This window comes from Verticillium alfalfae, genomic scaffold (assembly GCF_000150825.1).
Source record: "Verticillium alfalfae VaMs.102 supercont1.6 genomic scaffold, whole genome shotgun sequence".
NCBI classification, from domain to species: Eukaryota; Fungi; Ascomycota; class Sordariomycetes; order Glomerellales; family Plectosphaerellaceae; genus Verticillium; species Verticillium alfalfae.
In genome coordinates this window covers 1,110,336-1,119,246 of record NW_003315033.1, presented here as the reverse complement: position 1 = coordinate 1,119,246, position 8,911 = coordinate 1,110,336, and the positions used below count along the sequence as shown (strand labels likewise).

The 8,911-nt window shown below is 53.0% G+C and overlaps 3 protein-coding genes and 1 non-coding gene across 4 annotated transcripts; 2 read left to right on the top strand and 2 right to left on the bottom strand.

Annotated features, from left to right (window-relative positions):
• Window positions 1-504: 504 nt before the first annotated feature.
• On the bottom strand, window positions 505-2,977 carry VDBG_05433 (lactose regulatory protein LAC9; the record flags this gene model as incomplete). Its single annotated transcript, XM_003004274.1, has 7 exons — window positions 505-889; window positions 947-1,425; window positions 1,477-2,180; window positions 2,235-2,536; window positions 2,610-2,704; window positions 2,790-2,819; window positions 2,879-2,977. The coding sequence occupies 7 exons, from the start codon at window positions 2,921-2,923 to the stop codon at window positions 568-570; spliced, it is 1,977 nt and encodes a 658-aa protein (XP_003004320.1).
• A 489-nt stretch (window positions 2,978-3,466) lies between these two features.
• VDBG_05432 (hypothetical protein) lies at window positions 3,467-4,240 on the bottom strand (the record flags this gene model as incomplete). Its single annotated transcript, XM_003004273.1, has 1 exon — window positions 3,467-4,240. The coding sequence occupies one exon, from the start codon at window positions 4,238-4,240 to the stop codon at window positions 3,536-3,538; it is 705 nt and encodes a 234-aa protein (XP_003004319.1).
• Window positions 4,241-6,565: 2,325 nt separating this feature from the next.
• On the top strand, window positions 6,566-8,271 carry VDBG_05431 (stomatin-2; the record flags this gene model as incomplete). The annotated part of the gene is made up of 3 exons (XM_003004272.1): window positions 6,566-7,052; window positions 7,109-7,485; window positions 7,547-8,271. The coding sequence occupies 3 exons, from the start codon at window positions 6,566-6,568 to the stop codon at window positions 7,700-7,702; spliced, it is 1,020 nt and encodes a 339-aa protein (XP_003004318.1).
• A 150-nt stretch (window positions 8,272-8,421) lies between these two features.
• VDBG_15113 lies at window positions 8,422-8,493 on the top strand. The gene has a single exon. It is a non-coding gene; the product is annotated as a tRNA-Glu (tRNA).
• The last annotated feature ends 418 nt before the right edge of the window (window positions 8,494-8,911 follow it).

Sequence of the window (8,911 nt, the reverse complement as noted above, 5' to 3'; positions counted from 1 at the left end):
CTCGACACGTTCTTTCGTCCTTCAACGATCCAGCTCTGGCCTTTCGCCGCCGAGGTGCCCATTCACCTTCGATGCGAATGGCTTCCTGGAGACTATCAAAAAGCTAAGGCAGATGCCGGTAACAGGGTGCGGCGAGCACGCGATGATCTTTCGGGCGCCGAGCTTTGATCACGCAGAAATGGACCCTGTCCCAAACAGCATTTCCCTGTCCTCAGAAGCGAGATTGGTGATAATCGAAGGCAACTACACGCTTCTTAATAAGGCGCCGTGGGACCAGATCGCTGATCTTGTCGATGACAAGTAAAGGGCTTCTCATTATCACCATTCAACCCCAGATGGTCGCTAATGTGTGTTTTGTCAGGTGGTTTGTCGATGTAGCAGAGAACGTGGCACGTCTTCGACTTGCAGCCCGACACCTTAAAGCTGGCATCGAGAACACAATGGAGCTTGCGCTCTTGCGGGCCGATGAAAACGATGTGCCCAATGGTGTCTACATACGCAAGAATTTGATCGAGCCTGACGTCCGAATTATTAATTAGAATGAATTGAAATCGAACCTATAAAGTGTTATATCTGGAATGATCCTGTCTCTGGCCAGCCGAAGAGGGTATAGAAGTCGTCGGTAGGTTCAGCTGGCCATAGAACTGGATCCATAGACCAAGATCCCAGCTGAATGTTCGTCCAGTCCTCAGACGTCGGGACTTGACCGGGGAGCAAGATCTCGTTGATGATATTAGCGCAGCGAGTTGCCAGAGGATTGTGGGCAAAGACACTGCCGAAAACATGACGAACAATCTCGAGATCAGCTTGCCATTCAGCCAAATTTGATGATTCGGGGTCTCCATGGATGACAAGAACAACGATCAGGGACGCATGAAATAAGAAGAAGCTGGATTGTTCCCTGTCAGCCGCCTGAGGATAGCGCCATCTCGGAGGGGTTACTTACATCAGGTACCAAGTGGCGAGCCTGGTGATAACGCCGTGTCTGGTGTAAAAGTCGATCGATCTGATCGTGGCAGTTGCTGCTTGGAGTGCGATGCTTCTGCACTGTTCTTCGGCCGAGCCGGCATTCAGAGGCTCGCCAATCCCACCCTTCCTAGCCGCTTGTTGGAGCAATATTTGTCGGAATAGAATTATTCTAATATTCCAGAAGCGCCACCATAGACGAGACTTCGTGAAGAGAAATGTCGACTCCGTGCATTGGCCATCGTAGTTGAGAGCGAAAAACGATGGCAAGGTCTTCGCCCATCGACTCAATGTTGCATCCATTGACAGCGCGCTCTCGGCAGAGACACCGACCGACGAAAGAAGTCGATTTGAGATGAAATTGGAATGAACATGAAGATCACTCTGAATCTTCAGGCCAGAGTAGAGCGTTGGCTCGTTAACTTCGGCAGGCTGGTCGGTCGTCCTGCTGGTTAGAGACTGTTTTAATGGCGTTAATACGAGCACAGAGCACAGAGAGGAGACTCCTACCGCATCATGGATATTCAGAACTGGTCGGACATCCATCGTTTCAGTGTCGGGCAAGAGAATGGGTCTGCCAAAGGTAGTCGACGCGCCGCTGTCAAATATGTAGAGCCCCCACCAAACCCGCCGACGCATCTCACGTTGCAGCTTATTGATGCGCCAGTCTGGTAGCTCTCTGTGTAAACCCAAGCTGAGCGCCATGCGCGTTGCTAACCCGAGGAAATTGGAGCCAGTGTTGGGTTTGTTCCGTTTCTGACTGAGGTTGCTCAGCAGCACAAGAGCTTGCACAAACGTCAAATTCGCGCTCTCAAACAATGATTCGTCTTCTCCGAATGCGAGAGCTCGATGGTAAAGTTGGTCCTCGAGCTGCCCCTGAGCATCATCTAGGCACCATGCCCCGAGGGCCAGCACAGTGTGGAGCAGCATCTGCCACGAGGTTTGCTGTGGCCGCGGTATGACCTCATGAAGCTGGGCTCTGAAAGTTGGTTCATGAATGAAGGGGTATGCGCAGTGGTACACAGAGAAATAAGTATCAACCAAATTGACTATGACCTGGCGCGATACATTCACTGCAGCTAACTGGGCTGAAGGATCGCGCGAGGAAAAGTGCTGTCGGAGTCGCTGTGGTCTAGGTTGGTCATCGGCAAGCGCGGCGGAATGACCAGTAAGAAGGAGCAGTGATCTGAGGAAGAACACACCAGCGGTTGAACCTGATGAGAAGTCAAATCTAGCTCAACATCAAGAAAAGTACGGGCACGACGTACCTAGATAGCCCGTGCCTCTGGGCTCGACGGACAGCGCAGCCATGCCGTCGGCGAGGACCGCAATGTCTTCCTGCCAGTCGAACCCATCTGATTCCTCAGGTACAGCTTCTGAAATAGGACTGGAGACCTGCTGCCCCGGTGTTTGGGATGATGGGCCTCGTGGGGCGAAGTGATCTGATGCTGTGCGTTTTGGGGTGCCCGTCGCCCTTGCGCCAAGGGCTTTATTAATGTCGACATCGGGAAGTAGTTCAGCAAATAACTTCTCAACACGTTCTAAGCGACTCTCAACATCTGTCAAGTACCTGTGAAATTGTTGGCATCAGGAAGGACAAGCGATCCAGAGGTGGATAAGAGACACAGATTGATGGAGCTTACACGCGAGTGAGGGGTGATCGATGGGCTCTGCCGCTGTAATGACAGGCCACTGAGCTTCTCAAGCAGCCCTTGCAGCTGGGGATCTCTTTTGAACACTATGCCACATGTCAGTTCCATACATCGAGATCATCTCGGCCGGGGCGGGGTTGGATTCATGGTGGCCATGGGACGAGCACCAACTCTGAGTTTCTTGGCGCGGCAGTGATCGCACTGTTGGGATTTAGAACTGGCCTAGCGATCACAGTTTCAAGACGGGCAACTCCACATACTGCTAAAGAATTGACATAAATCGAATGCGAGCTTGCTTCGGTCATTTTCCATTTGCGGCCGCTCGTGGTCTGAGGATAGAAGAGATTGTGGAGGCGGTCGTCAATGCAGAAGGCGACAGCCCACACCTGCCAGATTCTGCGCTAGTGGCGTGCCACCATATCACCTCACAACCGGGCGGCCGGACCTGTTATGTGTATAACGATATACCTGGCTGAGGCTCGACATACCCGTCAAAAGTTTAGATTTTCTACTTGTAGAAAAGGTCTCTATAAGTCAGAAGGGGCAGTTCTGAAAACTTCGAATTTTCCTTATTTTTATAGACCAAAGTTCGCGCAACTGTCTGGCGCAATCAGGCGAAAGAGCAGGGTCATTTATCAAGGTGTCGCATACATGCACCCAAACGTCCTTGACTGATCACTTGAGTTGAATCCCTTAGCTCAATCCTCGACTAGAGGGGAACGGACACGAAACAGAAGAGTGTTCAATAGGGACTTTTCAGTGGCGCCTTTACGATTTCTCATAATTTGGAAGTTCACTGATATCAATTTCATTACGATGTGCTGTCAACCCCAATGAAATACATGAATCACTGGATGCATTCCAAGGAAGAACGCTGTAGTCAAGTTAGTTACGTACCTGCGAATCGAATGTCAAAATCAGGCGCTGAGAATCTCCCCCATGGCCTCAATGGAATCTTTCTTCTCCTTTGACCGGTACTTTGCTTCCGCCAACCCTGTCACCACTAGCATGTCCATATCCATAGTCGCCGGCGGCACATAGATATCAAAAGTGGGTTGACTCTGCTTGAACATCCCTCCAGGCCGCCTCTGATAAATCGCCAACACTCTCTTCGAAGAGTCTTTCAGGTACAGCGTGCTTGACGACAACGTGCTGCTGTCAACGCCCCAGCTTAGCTCATTGCCGTGATATGTAAAGCTATGCTTCGTTCCCATGGTGTTGCTCTTCATCTTCAGAGTTTCGCCGCGTACAGTAATATCGATTTTGGAGGAGAGAGAATGCAGTTTGGCAGATCCAAGCGCGGCGTTGGGATCCTGAAGTCGGGGATCGGCATGCAGGATTGCAAGTGACTTTTCGTCGGGACTGTTGTGCAAAGCCCATATGGGCACGAGCTGACCCGAGGAGTCCAGCCGGTCAATGGTGACTCGGGCTCCACCGAGTTGTTGGTTAATGCATAATTTGTCGTAGAGCGTGGAAGGTGCCATCATTTGGTCATGGCGGTGCGAATAACGTGCGGCGCGTGATAATGAAATAATACCAATATGAGAGTCTGGCTGGAAGCCTTGATGTTTAGCAAACAAACTACGTGACCGGAAGAGGTCGTTGATATAGCCCTTGAGCATTGAGCCTGAAGGGCTGAGCGCCTTGCCCGGCTGAAGATCTCGTCAGACGATTCGTGGCGCAAGCAAGCCTCCAGAACATGACGTAGGGCATGGAGACCCGCATAGGTTGGCAACGTCAACCTGTCGAGTCGGTTCCAATCAGTCCATTCCGGTGATTCTACGTATACGCGTATCGGTAGCGCAGACTACATTCCGCGTACCGCGGGCTAGATTTCCCAACATCTGAACAGTACTTGATCACGGGAAACACAGAGTTTCTGCTTTCCATCAATTTGTCGCAACGAGAAGTCAACGATCAGCTTGTGTAGGCACTCAGGAGCATGTGGGCCCCGGTCCTCTTCCGGTGCCGAGTCCCCACTTGTCGCCCGGAGCCGGTAGAATTCGATCAAGGTTCATCTCGATACTGGGCCGGCCGCAATAACTGTCACGTCAAGAGTTACAATGGTAGGTCAAGAACAGCTGCCTGTGGTGAGAAGATTATGTCTTGGTGCTCGTCATTGGGCTTGGGTGGCGCAAGGTCCTTGGTTGTCGGCACTCTAGAACGACGCGAGGTGAGAAGGGAAGAATTTGACCACGCCAGCGGATGAGATGTCAAATAAGACAGTGGTGAAGCGGAGCCAATGTGAAAAACAAACCCAACTCCAGACCCAGGAGAGGGATGTGCACGGGAGTAGCCTGCCAGACAGCCTAACACTGAGCGAAATGAAGGATCCGCAGTGTTTGATGGATCCCTCACGTCTTCGCTTGTATCGCCACCGAGCGGATGGCTTACTATTGTAAACCTCCCACCAACTGCATCATCGCACCGGCTCCTCCCTTATATAGCTTATAAATTTAATTGGGGGAGGGGGGGGGCGGCCTCAAAATCGCAGGAGTCTGAGCAGATGCTACGCGGTTAACCATGGTGAACCATGGTGCTTGAGGCGGGTCGTCACAGCCATAGATTGGTCACAGGCGGTCTACGGTAGGGGTTGCGGACTCGAAGCAACCGGGGTCGATAATTGGAGCCGATGGGGTGCATCGGTGGGCACCCTTCGATTGTCTTTCTCTCCAACGGCTGGACGGCAGCGCCAACGGCCGATTGTTGCCCCGAGCACGCCTAGTGAAGTCATGAAGCGCACGAGTTCGAGCGGTAGGTAATACGCGTTCTGCCTCCAAGCTCGTGGCCAACCTGTCATCTGCTGTCATTATGAACATGGAGTGGCGTGGTCCCAGAGGAGCGCCATGTGGTCTTCTCTGAGGCTGGTCGGCGGAATGTTGGGCGGCTGAGCAAAGACCCATGCAATCAATCAACCTAGGCAAATATATACAAGCGAGCATCCACAAATCGAGGCCACACGCGCTGCCCTCCAAGTCTAACGAAAGTCTTGCAATACGACGATACGGTATTCCAGCCTCGCCTGGCCAGCTAGCCTTTGGGCGCCAAAGGTAGGCTGACAGCAAGACCGATGTCACATGCCAGCCTCAGGGTGTGCAGTCCCATGAGTGAGCGACAGCTAGCAGGGCCATTTGAGATTCAGGGAATGCCATGCCCGAGCAGATGCGCTCAATGAATATGAGGCCCCCCCCCGATGATCCCAGGCAATACACTCCTGTGGTTGAGGTGAGGTCATGACATGACCTGACGGGTGGTGCGGAGGTAGATGCAACGCCAGAGGTTACCCTTTGATTCCGTCCGCGTCGCGACCCTACCGGCCGGCGCTGCTGATCCGAGTGAGCCCAGGGTGGACTGTTGGGGCAATCTGGAGTGGCAGGGCTGGTCACGCTGCGACGAGGAGGGCTTCTTTCGGTATAGCGTTTTCCTACCGGCCCCGCTCGGCATCCACATTGCCGATGAACCATCGTGAGCCAAGAGCCACAGCCGAGGACCTATCCCTGCAAGCTCCCCTTCCTGCAGGCGTCGTGACTGGCCGGCACTTGCCTCTCCCATTGGCAGGTACCCACTAGAAAGCTGCCCAGAGCTCTGGGCGCCTGCTGGGCAACGTCAACACTGCCCTCGCCGCGCTCCTTCACCACTGTGATCAGGCAATCAGTGACCATCTCATCTCCTCTCCAATGCTCCGCACGACCCTTCCCCAGTATTCGCCTCGAAACGAACCCCCAAGCCCCCATCACCCAAGACATTCCCAAGTTCCTTTCTGCCTTGTCGCTCTGTACAAATACCCCGGTATCTCCCTTCCCACTTAGACGAGACTTTGCCTCATCCAACGAATGTCCGATCCCATTCACCATCGCCCTTCATCAATCACAGTGTCTGAACAAAACCTGGTTGACTCACCTGCCTTCACAACTCAATCCTATCCGTCTTCTGTCGCCAATACCAACATGAGTGCTCCAGCCTACGAGCAGGGCACCAGCTCTGGCAAGGCCCCGGTTGCTGAGCCCACCGGTCAGGACTTCTTCAACAACAACAACCTCGGCGCCGATGATGAAAGGCCCAGGCCTACTAATGGTGCCACCTCGAGCGATGCTGGTGGCATCAACGGCGGGTTCCAGCCCACCCACAAGATGACAGTGAAGCCTCCTGCCAAAGAGGACCTCCAACGCAGCTATGCTACCGTCGTGGAGGAGAATGCCAACCCCAAGGGCTGGTACGGCACCATGATCAACACCGCTGGTGCTATCATTGGTACCATTGGCGCTATCCCATGCTGCATCATCTGCCCCAACCCTTACAAGAGTGTTAACCAGGGCAACGTTGGCCTCGTCACCAAGTTCGGCAAGTTTTACCAGGCTGTTGATCCTGGTCTTGTCAAGATCAACCCCCTCAGTGAGCGCCTAATTCAGGTCGATGTCAAGATCCAGATTGCCGGTAAGTTCTGACAGTCCAAATTTCGACGACGGCTCGTGTGCCTAACTTCAGTGCAGAGGTTCCCCAGCAGACTTGCATGACCAAGGACAATGTTACTCTCCACCTGACATCTGTTATTTATTACCACATTGTTGCGCCCCACAAGGCCGCCTTTGGTATCTCAAATGTTCGCCAGGCTCTCATCGAACGCACCCAAACCACGCTTCGACACGTCATTGGCGCGCGCATTCTTCAAGACGTCATTGAGCGCCGCGAGGAAATCGCCCAGTCTATTGGCGAGATCATCGAGGACGTCGCGGCTGGCTGGGGTGTGCAAGTTGAAAGCATGCTCATCAAAGACATTATTTTCAGCCAGGAACTGCAAGAGTCGCTGTCCATGGCTGCCCAGAGCAAGCGTATTGGTGAAAGCAAGATCATTGCCGCCAAGGCCGAGGTATGTTGCGCGTTCTGTTCCCCCTTTGGTTCTATGAAACTTTGACTAACACTGATGCTAGGTCGAAGCTGCCAAGCTCATGCGACAGGCTGCTGACATTCTATCGTCTGCACCTGCCATGCAGATCCGCTACCTCGAGGCTATGCAGGCAATGGCCAAGTCTGCCAACAGCAAGGTATCTTCTTGCCTGGTGCTAGGCAGGGCATGCCTTCTTTGAACAACGCGCAACATCACGGATGGCAACGGCGAGTCCAGCAACCAAGATGATATCACCGGCAGCGACTTCGGAGGTGGGAACCCCGGTTTTCAACAAGCGCTGAACTCCCGCGTTATCGAGAACCTTTAAACGTGTTCATCGAATGCTGACTCGAGGGTTGCGTCGCGTTGAAATAGCGTGGTCCCATTCCTGATTTCGATGCCCTCCCCTCGTTGCTGGGCATCTGTCCTCGGCACTGCGATCTTGCTTGACGAATTCTACGATAACCCTCTACACAATCTTTGCACTTCCCACAGTCAACCCTTTTTGTCGAATTTCATATACCCACGCTTTTTCATCGCAAGAACGACTCGCAAGGACGAATGCACTGTTCTTGCTCAGTTTTCTGCAGACAGGAAGTTTGCAGTAGCTCGGGCCGCACGCAGAGACGAAAGATGTCCTGCGTCGTTGCCGAGAAAAGGCAGGACGGATGATACCCCTCGTTCGCTACCATTCCGTGATTCAAGGATACGGTGGTTTTGTATCTGCTTGGTGCAGATATCTTAATTAGTTGCTTAGTCTTTGTGCGCTCGACTGTTCTTAATGAATTCGACTGTTCTTAATGAATTCTACATGTTTGTTGCATGGCATAACTCTGTCCCCCGTAACCTGACCCAAGTGTTTGGGATGAGCCTCTGCGAACCATGATCCCGCCCGCTAATCGCCCCGCACCAACAAGATCCGAACTGGTGTAATGGCTAACATTTGACGCTCTCACCGTCAGGCTCAGGGTTCGATTCCCTGGTTCGGAACATGACAAGCTTGCAAGGGCTGGGTTTCTGTTTTGGCATTTTTTGGTGATTCAAAATGTTTTGGGTCGTCGTTGGGCTGCGCATGCTGAGGTTGTCCAAAGCTGTATTGGTGGCAGTGCATAGTCACGTAGTCAGCGAGCTAACGAAGGGGGAAACATGGTGTGAACGAAAGTCATGAAATTCACGACTCGTGGTGGTATCATTGAATCTAATCGTCAAACCCCCCAAACTCCTCCTCCTTGGCCTCCTTGGCGCCATTCTTCCTCCTAACCTCCTTGATGAGGTCCGGCAGCTCCCTGGCCTCGATCTTCTCGTCCTCAGTCATCCCCTCTCGCGCTCCTTGTCACTCGTCATCTGCCGCTTCTCCCGCCTCTCGACGCGCACCTCGGCCTTCACGCGCTTGTCGCTCCAGGTCTCG